At 44.8% G+C, this 16347-nt stretch overlaps 1 protein-coding gene across 1 annotated transcript in view; it reads right to left on the bottom strand.

Moving 5' to 3' along the window:
- The window catches only part of TYROBP (transmembrane immune signaling adaptor TYROBP), a 223821-nt gene extending 209865 nt beyond the window's left edge, over positions 1-13956 (bottom strand). The window contains exon 1 of the mRNA XM_086929998.1: positions 13650-13956. Coding sequence (XP_086786124.1) covers positions 13650-13710 — 61 coding nt within the window. The 5' untranslated portion in view covers positions 13711-13956. The remainder of the gene's footprint in view (positions 1-13649) is intronic.
- Positions 13957-16347: the final 2391 nt, after the last annotated feature.

Genomic DNA, 16347 nt, shown 5'->3' with positions numbered 1-16347 from the left:
TGCTTCTTGTTTTTGTTTAAAATAATCTTTTCACCCATGGGAAAAAGGCATGTCTTGTAAAACGAGAACCCTCAAGATTAGGCTTTTAAACTTCCTTTGTGTCGCCATGCTTTCAGATTAATATTTTTGCCGTTGAGAAGAAAAATAATGAAACGCCGCAGCCCGGCTTCAACAGGAAGCCAGGCAATCTTTGTTGGGACGGGGCCAGAGAAATACAGGAAGCAGACGGGAGTCTACCCCGCGCTCCAGTGCCCGCCGGAAGATTTGCGTGACTGCGTCTCAGCGCGGCACCCGCCTGTTGCCCAGAATGACCGGATGGCTGCCGAGGGACACGAACAAAGAACCTGGTGAGTGGGGCGGCGGGGGTCTTGGTGCGCTTGTGTGTATGCGACGGCGGGGGTGTGTTCTCTGTATGTATGGGTGCGTGCGTGCTTGTGTGTGTGTCTCTGTGTATGCGTGTGTGTATGCAGTGTGTGTGTGTGTGCGACGGCGGGGATGTGTTCTCTGTATGTATGGGTGCGTGCATGGGCGCTTGTGTGTCTCTGTGAATGCGCATGCGTGTGTGGTGCTTGCGAGGCAGGAGATGGGCACAGCGCCCGGGAGGGGGGGGGAGCGTGTGTGTATGCAGTGTGTGTATGCAGTGTGTGTGTGCGCGCGTGTGTATGCGATGGCGGGGGTGGGTTCTCTGTATGTATGGGTGCGTGCATGGGCGCTTGTGTGTCTCTGTGTATGCGCATGCGTGTGTGGTGCCGTGCGCGCCCCCGAGGAGGAATCTGAGACAGCGACGCTCGTGCTTGAGCTCTGTCTCACATTCCTTCTAACACGCCAACAAAAGATGTCTCGCAGACAGCAGGCTTACGCCTGCTTTTTACGTCTGCGAGACCTAAAAAGGAAGGGGGTTCTCTCTGTGAATGTCAAAACAAGCTTGTTTCAGAGTAGGCAGTGGTCCAGAGAAACACTGACAACAGTCAAACAAACTTTAAAAAGAATAACTTTTCTTTTTAAATGCAATCTTGTTTCCTATAAAGAACATTTACTTTATTTAAATGTGATCACAGATATCCCTCTGATGGCATCCAATCATATTGAGTGGCAGTTTGCAACCTGCATCATGAATATTAATCAGTTAGGTCGGATAGCAACCCAGTATGATTCAAAATTCTGTGAACCTACCTATTCGTTCATATTTCCATTTGCAAAAAGTTGGTGTGCAATTTGCTACCACTTTTCGTGAATGGATATTTCGAGCATCAGGTCTCAGCAACACGTAGCAACATCCAGGGCTTCCTGAGAAAGATGAGATTGAATCTAGAGCTGCTTCCCTTCTGCTGACTCTGCTCGTGGTATCGCAGATTTGGCATGTTACATTGTCTGCACCTGGTTTGTGCGCGAGGGAAGCTTGCATTGTGGTTGCTGTAATAGTACTGAGAGCGAGAGAGAGAGAGTTTCAGCCGGTGCAGTATTTGATGTTTGTAAACCTGAATTGTAGTAGCTGTTTAGTGTGGTGATGGCACCCTGCACTGATGCTAGGCGGGCTGCATCTATTATATGTTTGAAAGAAGCTTGCACTGCTGCTGCCTGTGTTCTTGTTTACGTACATGAAACGGGTGTGCTTGTTGGTTGTGCTGTTCCTGTTTTGTGTCAAACTAAGGGACCGATTAAGAGTACAGGTGCTATTCATTGCACCTAATATATAACAATTCCATGGGGTATGTTTATTGCCTGCGATAAATAACATATATTACGAGTTTCTGGGGAATAAAATGCATTTCTTGGTGTTAAATGCACCGAAATCTGCATGATACAGTAAATACTGTATGCTTTTCCAATGTTAAATCGCAGAAATGTAACAAAAGTTTAGGGGCCTTATTTATGAAGGCCTTGCGCCACCGGTGCATGTCTTTTTCCCATTTTAAAAGTCACGTAAAAGTGGCGCAAGTCCTTCATAAATAAGGCCCTAGGTATTTAACAAACCCAAAAATTATTGGATGCATTAAATAACACCTCATAATTCCAAACCCTGAACAAATAGGGGTTAATGCAGGGGTTGGAATTAACCCTCTTGTTCCTCTGTCTGTGCTGTTCTGCTTATGTGATGTTTGGTAAATTGTCATTCATGTTGTGCCTATCTGAGGGAAGTTTGCAGTGCTTTTGTTCAGTCAAGTAATGTTTATGTGCGTATGTTTTTAAGGAGAGTTTGGATCTGAACTATTCGGTGCTGCATCTCTGTTGTGTTCAAGAAAATATTGCCTGCAGGTCATCAATTCTGTGTGTTCTGTGGGTGAGGGAAGCTTGCAATGCTGCTGCAGCTGGTTAGTTACATCTGTGAAGGACATATACTTCAGGTTGGGCATAGGTTCATATGTATGCAACCTGTTACTGAGCAAAATCTATGCCTCTATAAGGGGTTATTCTTGTGCTCTCATAAAATACACTCCTGATATGTAAATCATCTTTTGACGCCAAAATCATAAAAGGATATTGTTTAGTTTAGGTAGCTGAGTATGTTTTTCACACAGTGCGAAAACCTGCTCAAAACTATAAAGCATTGGTTTCAGTCAATGTGTGGGTAACTAAAGCGTTCACTCCTCTGAGGGTGATCAATTAAGCAACATTCATTGGTGTAGTAATACGACATGATTGATTGAGTAATAATAGAGTAATAAACATCTGTTGAGTGTCAAGAAACAATTTCGTTTTTGTTGTATACTGTGTGTTGGGCCTGATCCATTCTGCAGGGTAATCCCAGATTTCTGCCTTCCTGAACCCGTTTTTGTGCTATTGCTTAAAAACATGGTAAGTCTGATACAGGGTTCTAGCTGCAAATTCCTTACCTTAAAATGTTCCCAGGCACTAGATTGAATCAGGATTTTTTTGTGTGAGCAGTAACCTTGCGCGCCGATAGATGGTGTTGTTTGGCTCCTCACGGAGTTGTCCATGCCGAAAGTTACATGCGTGGTGTTTATATAGGTGCCACCCCAACACGCTGATGTCAGTTCTTTTCTTTCCGTGCCAGTCAGCGCAGATCTGGAGAGAGCAACCTCCAGTCATTTTTTGAGTGACCTTTTTTTACTTTTTGTCAAAGTTCTTTTTAGATCTTTCTCCTGGTGAGCAGGGATGTCCACTAGGAATGCTGACTCAAAGCCCTTCAGGGCTTATCACAGACAGATATGGGTAACGGAACCCCATCCTGTTTGCCTCTGGTGCCTGGAGCATGACCACGACGCAAAGACCTGTGCTGAATGCTGCCCCATGTCCCCCAAGGCCTTGACGGAGTGGCCCCTCAAGTTCCTTGCTGCTCAACATGTGACGTCACAACTGTCTTAATCCCGATTAAGAGGAAGGTTCCAGGACCGGTCATGGACCCATCAATCTTCGTCGCAGTCAAACTCATGAAGGCATTTGAGTAAGTTCCACAAAAAGAAAAAGAGTAAGAAGTAGAAGTAGAAGAGATCTTCGACTTCATCGCGTCCATCGAAGTCTTCAGACGAGATAAGGGAGCGTCATCATTCAAGGCCTGGCTCTGCAGTTGAGCCTGGGCCAGCCCGCATCTCCCCTAGTTTCCAGGAAACAGAAGGACGCCTGCCCAACTGCATGCATTTTATGCAGCCATGCACCTCATATTTGAGCAACCTATCCCTGCAGGTGCGCTTTCGGAGTCCTTATGAACGTCCTGCTTGCAACCTGGTTCAAGCAATGCACACAGAGTTTCCTGTGAACAGGACATTTTCCCGCCGCCATCACCCCACCCCAGGGGACCCCAATTTCCTTATGCAATACCCTACCCCTGGGAGCTTGGTGGTCCAAGCCTCTACTTCCCATGTAAAACCTGACACATTCACTACTACCCTACCGGAAAGGGAATCCAAGAGACTAGACACCTTGGATAAGGAAATGTTTTCTTCCACCAGTCTGGTCCTGTGGTCCATGAACATCATCCCCTTTTTAAACAGTTACTCCCATGCACTGTGGGATCAGGTGCTGTCCATACTCCCCCAGGGTATGGCAGACAGGAGAGATGCAGCCAAGTTTACGATCAGATGTGGGCTGTATACAACCGACTCGCAAGGGAAAGTGGTTTCTTGCTTGGTGGCATGCCTGGCAAAGAAGAACTGGCTTTTCAGAAGATGTCCAAGCCTCGCTTATGGACATGCGCTTTGATGGCTCCTGTCTCTACGGAGACAAGGTGGACTCAGCGCTGGAGTGATTCAAGAATAGCAGAATAGCAGCCAGGTCTTTGGGGCTTTCCATGGCCCCTGTCAAACCCAGTCTGCTTTTTTGCTTTATTTGTGGCCACAGAGGGGCTTACAGTCACATCTTTACCTGACCAGCAACCTCAACACATAAGCTCCCCATCCTCTGATTAGCTGAAGACGCAGTATACCCGGACCCCGTTGGTCAGGTAGCCAAAGGTCTGCTGAGTCCACCACCCACTTGACAGCCGCAGCCTCCAAACCTCTAGAGTGCTTCCTTCAACCATCATGTGGAGAGGTGTGTTGCAGCGGCCAGGGCAGCTGACTTCGGAGCACAGGGATCATGGTTCGATCTCCGGCGGCAGCTCAGCACCATGTGACTCTGGGAAATAGCTCACTTAATTTCCACGACGGCTCCCAGCGCCTTGAGACCTGTAAGGGTGAGTAGTTTGCGCTTTACAAATACGGATTTACATTTAACCAGTGGGTGGCAGGATATGCCATCACCTGCATCACTGGACAATAACATAAGATCACTGGTTTCTCCAGTTTGTCTGAAGGGGCTACTCTGTCAATCTCACAACTACCCTTCCACCCAAGCCACGTACTTATGACAGGTTGACTGAGAACTATCTCTCCTTTCTCCACCAGATAGTGGTGACTCTTTTAGCCAAGGGACCAATAGAAAGGTTTCTGATGCCAGAAGTTGGTGTGGTTGTTATTCCCATTACTTTCTGCTGCCCAAAAAGGATGGAGGCCTTAATCCTATCCTAGAGCTGCACCCTCCTAATGTATTCCTCAGAAAGGAGAAATTCGAAATGCTAACACTCGCTAAAGTCCTGCCTGCCCTGGACCAGTGAGACTGAATGATAGCGTTGGACTTGCAGGACTCATATTTACACATTCCCATCCCAAGTGCACACAGATGTTACCTGCAGTATGCAGTGGGCCACAAGCACGTTCAGTTCACTATGCCCCCTTTTGGCCTTTCCAGTGCCTCTTGGGTGTTCACCAAGGTGATTGCGGTTGGTGCTGCTCATCTGTGGAAATCAGGGGTACCAGTCTTTTCCTATCTCAATGACTGGCTGCTTGAGGCTGGCTTGCTCCAGGCAGTTGCCTCCCACCTCCAGACTATGAGGAAGCTCCTACACTTACTGGGGTTCACTATCAATGTGCCAAAGTCACACCTGACTCCCTCTGAGATGCTCCCTTTCATGTGAGCTGTTCTGGACACAGTGCAGTTTTGGACTTATCCTATCGATGGGCGAGTCAGAATATTCAGGCTATGATACAGTTGTTTCAGCCACTATCCTGGGTTTTTGAGAGGCTGCTGGGCCTTAAGGCCTCATGCACCCTGCATGTGACACTTGCTCACTGGCATATGCGGGATCTGCAGTGGGAACTGAAGTTTCAGTAGGTGCAGCATCAAGGGAATCTCTCCGACATAGTCCAGATCTCAGAGGGAACTGCAAAAGATGTGCAGTGGTGGTTAACGAACAGCAATTGGGTCAGCGGCAGACCCCTCTCCCAAACCGGTTTGACAGTGGTGGGATGAGACAGACCTCTTGGAGACGTGGAGATTAGAGGCCTCTGGTCTCTGGCAGATTTCCGACTCCACACCAACCTATCAGATGTCCGAGGGATCCAGCTGCCATTGAAAACCTTTCTACCGCCCATCAAAGGAAGGCTAGTGCAGGTGTTCACGGACAATTCCACCGCCATGTGGTACTGCAACAAACAGGTAGGGGTGGGGTCATGGACCCTTTGTCAAGAGGCGCTATGCCTCTTGAACTGGCTGGTCATGTCAAGGCATTTTCCTGGAAGTTTAACACCTGGTGGGCTCTCTGAACACCAGGGCAAACAAATTCAGCTTAAGAGCTTAAGTTGTCTAGTAGATCACAAATGGTGTCTCCATTTGTAGGTGGTGCAAGGTCTCTTTCAGCAGTGGGGAGAGCCTTGGATAGATCTGTTTGCTACTACAGAGAACGCGCAATATCAGAAATTCTGCCCACTGGAGTTTCCAAGGCAGCTCTTGCTTGGAGACGATTTTTGCCTCGAGTGGAACTCAGTTCTCCTGTATGCCTTTCTACCCATACCACTCCTGCCCAGAGTTCTCGATCAATAATGACTGGGCTGAAGTCATCCTTTTGGTTCTGGACTTGGAGAGTTTGGTATCATGAGCTGTTGAGTGTGACCATCGGTCATCAGAACATGCCGCCTCTTCAGGAGGATCTTCTGTTGCAGCAGCATGGGAGGGGTTTCCATTCAAGCCTGTCAACTCTTCGCCTACATGCATGGAGAAACAGCTGTGACAGTTGAGAGTTTTGACTGTCAGCCTGAAGTCTGCAATGCCATTTTTGTAGCCAGACGTCCCTCCACCAAGATGGCATACGTCTGTTACTAGGGCAAGTTTGTGGCATGGTGTGCAGAAGAGCATGTTGACCCTCTTTCTGCTCCCCTTTCTCAGGTCCTTTTGTTTATTCTTTTTCTTGCCCAGCAGGGCTCTGCTTTGGCGCCTTAAAAGGTTATCTTTATGCGATTTCGGCCTTTCTGCAGTTGCCAGATCAGCCATCCCTGTTCAAATTCCCTGTTGTAAATAGGTTTGTGAAAGGTCTCCAATGTATGTTTCCATCTTTACCTTTTATCATGCCTCAGTGGGACCTCAATCTGGTATTTAGATTTCTGGTCTCCCTTTTAGCCTCTATATAACTGTCCTCTCTGGCTCCTTACCACCAAGACGGCCTTCCTAGTGGTGATAACATCTGCCCGGCGGGTCAGTGAGCTTCAGGCTTTGCTACCTATGCCTCCATACCTAACCATCTTTCAAGACAAGCTGGTTCTTCGCACTAGAACATCCTTTCTGCCGAAAGTTGTCACTTCCTTTCATGTAAGCTAATCCATCATCCTGCCTACCTTTTATCCTGCCTACCTTTTATATTCCGAAGCATCCCTATAAGGAAGAGGAGCAACTCCATCAACTGGACCCAAAAAGAGCATTGTCCTTCTACCTTGACTACCCAAATGATTTCCAGGTGGACGACCAACTCTTTGTGGGGTATGTTGGAGCAAAAAAGCAGAATAATGTGTACAAATGATCCATCTCTCAATGGATCGCCCTCTGATTAAAATCTGCTAAACACTGGCCAAGAGGGAAACCCCTGGGGGATGGTTTGCTAACTACACCAGAGCTAAGGCTGCAACCATTGCTTTAGCACGTGGAGTTCTGGTCCTGGAAATCTTCCAGGCAGTAACGTGGGCTTCTCTGAACACATTCACCAAGCACTACTGCCTGGACAGTCAGGTTCGTCAGGATGAGCCCTTTGCCCTTTCAGTCCTGCAGGAATTTCTACTGTGATTTTGTCATGCAGACTCACATCCGGGAATGTATTGCTTGGGTATCTATTCTAAGGTAAGGAATTTGCAGCTAGAAGTCTCTATCAGATGAACAAGTCACTTACCTTCAGTAACACCTTATCTGGAACAGACTCTATCTAGCTACTGATTCCTTACTGACCCAACAATCCTCCCCACTCTGCGAACAGATTTCTAGCTGCATGGCTGTTTCCCTTCAGGGCAGTAGTCTTCCACACCAGTGGTCAGTGTTATTTGTGGTTCCACGCTCCCGGCGAGGAAAGTCACCAAAAGAAACTGACAGCAGCTCGCAGTAGTGGTGCCTATACAGGCATTCCACACACCACTGACAGCGCCGTCGACACCACGTGGAGCTGAACAATGCTACCTACCAGTGCTCAGGGGTACTTCTCGTGAAAAACTTTCCAAGCCAGTCTGATGCCTGGGAATAATTCTAAGGTAAGGAATATGTGGCTAGATAGAGTCTCTACCAGATATGGCATTACCGAAGGTAAGCAACTTGTGAGCCTGTAAATGAAAGGCTACTAGTGGGCAGACGCACCCTTTTTGCCACCCATTAAAGTAGACTGCAAAACATGTCTTAGGCCTGCCACTGCAACCTGCAGTGCAGTTTTAAACTACCATTTAGATCTAGCAAAAATAACCCTCTTGTCAGTCCTAAACCTTCCTTTTTAATACATATAATTCACCCCTGAGGTATGGCCTAAAGGCTTATATGCAGGATGTACGGTATGTAAAAAGTGTTTACGTTTTTTAAATGTCCTGACAGTAAAAAATTCCTAAAGTTGTTTTTTACTGTTGTAACTCTATCTCTCCCATAGACTAACACTGGATTACCTTATTACATTTAATACATGATAACTTCCATTTGGAATTAGATAGAAAAATGTTGTTTCCACTCAAATTAACTGTAATTTAAAAGCCTCTTCAATTGTATAGTTGGCTTTTTAGTGAGTATTCTTAAAATGCTACTTTTAGAAAGTTGCCATTTTTCTGCCTAAACCAAATGTGCCTCTGTGTCAGTATCCAGGGTCACACAACTGTGAATGGCTCCTGTGCTGTTTTGTGTATTCCTTCCAGACATGGGGACAGAAAGACCTTGGGTGTGTGGAGGATGTTTCCCTCCTGAGCAGTATGTCCTGGGGGGTTTACGCAGCGGGCTTGCCCATTCCCTTTTTTGATTTCTAAGGGCTGCCTGCCATGCCACTGACAAATACAGTGTATCAAGAGGGTATGCAGTCCCTAACAAGAGGTACATGGAAAGGGAGGTCTTTCTTCGTGATGCCCTCACACACCCCGGAGAATGTCATGCTTCATCATTGGGCCACGCTCCTCGTCGGGCCGGCACTGCAATGCCTGACGGGCTCCAATAAATGGGGCTCTTTGGCGGAGATCTTTTGAAGAAGCTGTTGGGTGTGTGCGGGTGTCAGGGCTGGGTAGTGCATGGGTGTGTGAGATGAAATAGGTCTGGAGCAGTCCTGCTCTGATTTGGTTGCAATGTTTAGGTAGCTAGAGCCTAATTCAAAGGTGTGGGTGCCCTAAGCGGATGTAATGGTCCTATAGGGCTGTCATAGTGTAGTGGATCAACATGTTTCAAGCCCCATTTGCCCCTAACGGGTCAAGTGGCACTTCATAAGGACCAAAAGAAAACTAAAAGGTGAGTGGTGCACTACCATGACTGGTAACCAGACACGGTAGGGTGTACCCTAGTAGGCTTATACAGTGGTATTGTAGAACCCTAGTAGTGAAGCCTATGGCTGACGGAGGAGGCAGAGCATGTCGATGCTCTCAGGACAGGGTGGCAGACGACTATTGTTGATCTCAGGACAGGGTGGCAGATGACTATCGTTGATCCTACCCTTGCTCCAGAGTAGGATCACCGATAGTCATCTGCCACCCTGTCCTTTGAGCAACGACGTTCTCTGCCCCCCCATCAGCCGTAGGTTTCACTACTAGGGGTCTACAACAGCTGTGGTCGGTAGTGGGAGTAGATGATGGGCGGTGACGTGGGGAGGGGGGGGCAGGGTGGGGGGTAGTAAACTATGGATTATGGAGGCTTACAGGTAAGTGAACATATAAATAAATAAAATGAATTTCGTTGTGTGCACTGCATCCCCAAATTCGATGCAGTGCACGCAACACAATTTGTTTTATTTATGTATATGTTTACTTACCTGTAATCCTGCGTAATCCATAGTTACTACCCCCACCCTGCCCCTCCCCCCCACGTCACCGCCCTGCAGCTACACCCACTACCGACTGTGGCTGGTCTACAATACCCCAGTATAAGCCTACTAGGGTACACCCTACCGTGTCTGATTACCAGTCTAAAATTAAAGAACCAGACCCATGGTAGTGCACCACTCACTTTTTAGTTTTCTTTTGGTCCTGATGAAGTGCCACTTGACCCGTTAGGGGCAAATGGGGCACAAAACATGTTGACCTACTACACTATGACATGCCTTTAGGAACATTACATCCGCTTAGGGCACCCACACCTTTTAATTAGGCTCAAGCTACCTAAACATTAAAACCAGATCAGAGTAGGACTGCTCCAGACCTATTTTATCTCTCACACCCATGCACTACACAGCCCTCACACCCGAACACATCCAACGGCTTCTTCAAAAGATCTCTGCCAACTAGCCCCGTTTATGGGAGCATGTCCGGCATTGCTGCACCGGCCCGGCAAGGAGCATGGCCCAATGATGAAGCATGACATCCTACAGTTGTGTGAGGGCATCACGAAGAAAGACTTCCCTTTCCCCGCACCTCTAGTTAAGAACTGCACACCCTCTTGATACACAGTCTCATTTGGGAACTAGTGTGCAGGACTTGTTTAAATACAGCTCCTGGTTGATACTGACCAATACAGCTCACACCTAGGCCTGCCTTTCCCTTATTACCCTAGACAATTTGGAGCCATGCCCAGGAAATGGGGAAGGTTAGACAAAGGGAGCATCCCCACCCACAGGCTGGCCCTGGGAATAAAAGTGGCACTTTCAGAACATCTCATAAGAACACTCCTAAACCTGGCATGTGTGTGCATCTTCATATATACATATTTAATTAAAAAAACGAATATTAAATATATCTATTTTAAATTATATTAACTTTTTGTGTTTTCTTTTACATTTATTAATATGAAAAATATATACACATAAATATATATTTATATATATATAAAACTTTAAAAAATGTAAACAAATAAAAACATTTAAAAGCACAATCACTAAATATATTAATAACAAAAAAATGATACACACACACTTATATATACATGCAGATAATATAACATTCAAAAAAATATATATTATTACATACATTTAAACAATAATATTAATATATTAAACGTTGTTAAAAATAGGCATACTATTTCCATTGCAGTTGTGCAGCAGTAGGGAAAGTGTTGGGACACCAGAGGGGTCAAATTTGCTATTCCCACTCCAGTCTGTGCAGTTTTCTCAATTATCAACTAACCAATAATAAATATGTATTTAATTAATAAAGTATTACTTAACTTTCCACCCTATAATCCTACAAACAAAACAACCCACACCTAAAATATCACTTAAAAATAAAATGATTACACAATTCACATAATTATTTATCCAATTACTAATCAATAATAAATAATGTATTAATCATTAATCAATTACTACTTAATTAACTTCCCACTCCATACCCCTACAAGCAAAACAACCTGCTCCTAAAATATCACTTACAAATATATTAATTACATAATTGACATAATTATCAAATAAATGATTCATAATAATTATTAATTCATTATACTTAATCAACTTCACACCCTGTACCCCTGCAAACCTTACAGCCGACTATAAACTACTGTTATAACCTTAGATCCCAATGTACCGGGTTCTATGGGCCAGATGCAGCTCCAGTGTTAAAAGCCTGAGCTGAAGGCGAGGGCCTTTGACAAGGGGGCGGACCTTTACTGGCCAGTAGCCTTCTACGAATGGCTCTAGTGCTATAATATTAATTTATAATAGGCTATTAGAAAATCCCGCCCCTATAGGGCAGAATTTTCTAATTTGTAAAACAAAGGCCTAACGGAGACTGAGGGGAATTCGACCCCCTCGGGCTCTTTGAGGCCTTTGTTCGCAGCAAGAGCTGTGAACAAACATTGGAATGTTGATGCTCCAGGCTCCTACCAGCCATTAGAACCCCGGAGCACTCCATTGTCTTCAAGGGAGTGCTCAACATTCCAATGTTCTAATAACAAGTAAATTAAAAATGATAAATAACTTAATATTAAAAACTATCATTTAAAATGATTAACAATAATTATACAAACAATATACAAAAACAGTATATATAACATTTACAATTAAAATATGAACTAAAACACATACATAATTAAAAATGATATTTTCTTACAACATCATTGCAAACAATATTACAAACACAGATATTCTTACAAAAGATATTACTTATCTAAAAATCGATATTCATGTCCATGATATTTCTGCATCACGATATTAATGTATCACAATATTAAAAAATCGATATTTGTGTCGCTCGATATTTATAACTCAATATTCTGTCCAAATACCATCTTAAGCATCACTATGGCTCCTGAAATCACAAAAGCAACCCCAAGTTCGGAGTATGGTTAAGAATATTTTCTTCTAGCCCCAGGGGAGTCAGACCCTTCTGAAAGAAACATAAATTGCATGTGGCAAAGCTGTGAGGCAACAGTCATTTGAACATCCTGTCCACATTTCTGGCCTACAGACTACATTAGCGCTCTCACCAGTCTCATGTCATAAAAAATAATGATTAACAATGTGTATATTCATACGGGCATAGACAGGCCCACCAACACTCCTGGTCTTTCATTGGTCTGTTCAACTGTCATTAATATTTTGCTTCCACCCACCACAGCACACAACATGGGGCAAAGGGTCAGCCCTTGTCAACCACTGACTCACTTGCAGTGTGAGTGACATAATTTTTCCTGATCACGTGCAAATCTGCCTAAAATGACTTGTACTTCAGGGCCAGGAAAGGAGATCCTGTACTTTACTTTGGTAATTAATTTTGTCTTGTCATTTTGTTTTCACGTTTAGCTATTCTTTTGCGTTTCAAATATATCTTCATGTTACAGTAGTCCAAAGACAATAGTACATTTTACTTTGAACCAGCAAGGATCGTAATTTCTAATGCATTAAAACTAAAAAGGATTCCACGTTCACCTGCCTCTAAGGAAGCCACATATTGGCTAATTAAAGTTATGTGTTAGGGTTACTTTTTTATTTACATTTTTTATTGCAAGCAAAGAAATGCCAAATTTAGGCAATGCCGTATTTTCTTTTATACCTTGTATTCATTATTGTGGCCTATGATTGCAATGCAAAATAGAAAGTGAACAATGACACCAGCCTGCGAAGGCCAGGCCTATTGACGTTGCCGCTGCCTGTTAACTTTGCCACCGAAATTACTTTTCCATTTCCTGCACAATTTCCTCCTGATTGCACCAGAAATAAAAAAAAGCAAGGAATACAAGACCTCCAGCAAAACCTTTATTTGTCAAATGCTTGCTAGATGTGTGCCTCCCTTTTTGAACTATGGATAGTCTTGATAATGTAGCCACAACCTCACCAGTCAAAGAAGAAGCCCTCTCAGTTATGAAATGCCCAAACCTATTGGCTTTGGTGGTGCTTGTTTCTTCTGCTTCCCCTTTCCATCACAAGTAAGGCAGTGAATCACATTTCCCAGTTTACACAGCGGGCAGGCTGTTCTCTCAACTGATCACAAAATGAACGCATGACTCCGGTCACTGCTCCCAGCAGACAGCACCCTACCAGCAGCAGGGCAGCCAATAATGCACGTAAAAAACTCTCTCATCCCATTGACCCCCGGAATGTGGCTGGGTGTAGGGAGGTTTGGACCTATACCCCCAACCAGGGTCGTGCTGCGCGTTTTCTGTACTTCACAATCGTTTTTGTGAGTTAAAAAGTTGACAACCCTGTGCTAAAACTATTCTGGTGACCTGAAAAAGACGAACACAGCTTGAAAGCAGCAGGCAGGGAGTGCAGGAGCGGGCAGCCAGGCACTTACCACACGCGCACAGCACGCACAGCAGCAGGCAGGTGAAGGCTGCGTCTCCGCCGCGCGCCATGGTTCCTTCCTCTGGAGCGTTTCTGTAGATGGGGTGAAGTGTATGTATATTTATAACGCGTCTGTATGGTCAGAACACTGGATGCCCTCCGGGGCCTCCGTCTCTTCAGCTGAGTGAGCGCTCGATGCCCTCCGGGGCCTCCGTCTCTTCAGCTGAGTGAGCGCGCGCTCATCTCTCCCGGGTCCGGCTCCTCCGCGCGACGGCTAAAACTGAGGAAGTGGAGTCTGCTGATGTCACCGCTGACCAGCAGTGAGGGGGGATGTTGCTCAATGACCGAGGCAGGCCTTGTACACGCACGCAGAGAACATTCACAGCGCATACCGACACTCTCAGCATGTGAGAGGACGTAACGCGGCTCATGGGGGCGCCATGCTGGGGGACCCCCACCACTGACTAGCAGTGTTAAGCCGGATCTTACCCAATGACCGAGGCAGGCCTTGTACACACAGAACATATGACGGGGCGTAAAGCAGGCCCCTGGGGCACAGAAGGAGCCCCAACCCTGGCCCCCCCACCGCTGACCAGCAGTGAGGCAGGATGTTACCCAATGACCGAGGCCGGCCTTGTACCTACAGGTGCACACAGGAAGAGTACACTCACTGCCACCTAGCATAGGGCAGGGGCTTAACAAAGGCCCCATGAGGCTCAAGGGTCCCCAACCCTACTGGGGGCCCCCACTGCTGACCAGAAGTAAGGAAGGATGTGACAGACGCAGGCCTTGCACCTACAGGTGCACACAGGCAGAGCGTATTTACAAGGCACACTGACTCCGAGCGTATGACAGAGCGTTAAGCAGGCCCCTGAGGCACAGAGGGAGCCCCAAGCCCCAAACCCTACTGGGGCCCCACACTGTTGACCAGAAATAAGGAAGGATGTTATTTAATGACGGAGGCAGGCCTTGCACACAGAGGCAGAGGACATTCACAGAGCTCTTGATGCGGGCTTAAGAAAACTTACTTGTAAAAATGGCAGATTGGTTTATGTGAGCAATCGCCCCATGAGCCTTGGTAACTTTGATTAAGATGGAAGGCGTACCTCAAACAAACGGATGTGGTACACGTGCAACAACCAAACAGCATGACATTAAGGTAAAAAGAACTTAAAAACGAATCAAAATAAATAAAAACTGAGAGGACGAATAACTAACATGCCTCAGTACAAAAATAAAACAATCGTTTAAAAAGCATTACCATTTGATAAACGAATATTGGTTTATATGGTGGGTTGCTTGTTCAAATGTTTTATCCAGTAAAGACACTTTTCCTGAGGTTGGAAGCTTCAAAGTGCATCAAAATCTCCTATCATGAAAAATTGCTTTCGTGAAGCCGCCCTATTTGTATGCTCCAGGTTGTTGTTCTGCGCCAGAGAAGGCTTGAGTGGCCACTAATCGGGTGCTGAGTGAATACTCTCTAAAGTGCAATCCTGCCGACTTCACAAGTTCTTAGTGCCTCCCGGTCTTGTAGTGGTTCGGTAAAGGTAAACATGTTTGCTGAGGTGTAAGGTCTTGTATATAGTGCATGCTAGTTCAAATGTTATTCTTGCTCAGTATGGAAGCCAGGCTAAATCTTTGAGTATCAGAGGTGATGTGGTCGAATTTTTTCTGATTAATGAGTTTAGAACTGTTTAGATGGAAGCAGTGCATCAATTTGTAAAGCAATAAGTCCCGGAGCCCTTGTCAGGAGGCCACCACAGTTTGCGCCACACATGGCCACGATTCCTACACAACTAGTAACCATCACACTGCTACAAGTGTAACAATTCAGACTGTTCGAGGCCGCCAAAGTTTTAAGAATGGCTTGGGTGGCAGGTATTAGTTGTTTTTAATGTATATTGCATTAAGAACAGTTTTTCTGCTCATCTTTAAATTACACAGACAGCGCTACTGTGAGGCAGCTGTTAAAAGTACAGGTTCCATAAATGAAGCGCTGGTGCATTGCAAGCATTAGAAACCACTGGCTCAAATTAAGCAAGGGATGGAAGATCTATAAGAAGTCAGAATGCCATCTCGGTAGAGTACAACTGATGTAACCAGTTCTGTATAGAACTAGCATAATTTGTGTGGAAAGCATGTGCAATTTGTAAGAGCTAGAACAATATGTATTTAAATCTAACCCAAAACAATATTTTTAAGTAAGGCGTTACTTTTGTTTTTAAAGTTCCTTATTCGTTTACATTTGTAGATATATATGTGCCTTTACATTTATTAAAAGTTCATCAACATAAGACGCCAAATACATTTAAAAGAACAACAGAATTTGAAAATAACGTTATTGAAACACTTTTGAAAATTCTAAGTTAAGAAATTAAATCAAATCTTTCTTTATTCAGAAAATACAAACTTTTAGTCCAAATAGATATAGATGATAATTTAATCAAAGTGACGATTGTCCTCAATATTTCAATTTTAAATATAGGATTTGGCAATTAATTAATTGCGTAATTGTCTTTTTTCACTTTTTATGTTTTCAACTTGTGGATTTGATATTTCCTCATCTGGCACATGATGAAACATGTAATGAAAAATAATTATTATATATCTTTTTTCAGTATCGTACATGTCACTTTTGTAATTGAAAGTCCATTAGCCGAGGTCTTATAATCTAAGATTGGTTTATCAAGCTTAGTTACAAGGTAAGT

This window comes from Lissotriton vulgaris, chromosome 7 (genome assembly GCF_964263255.1).
Source record: "Lissotriton vulgaris chromosome 7, aLisVul1.2, whole genome shotgun sequence".
NCBI lineage: Eukaryota > Metazoa > Chordata > Amphibia > Caudata > Salamandridae > Lissotriton > Lissotriton vulgaris.
Note: the sequence above shows the minus strand (reverse complement) of the source record. Positions and strands in the feature narration are given on the sequence as shown.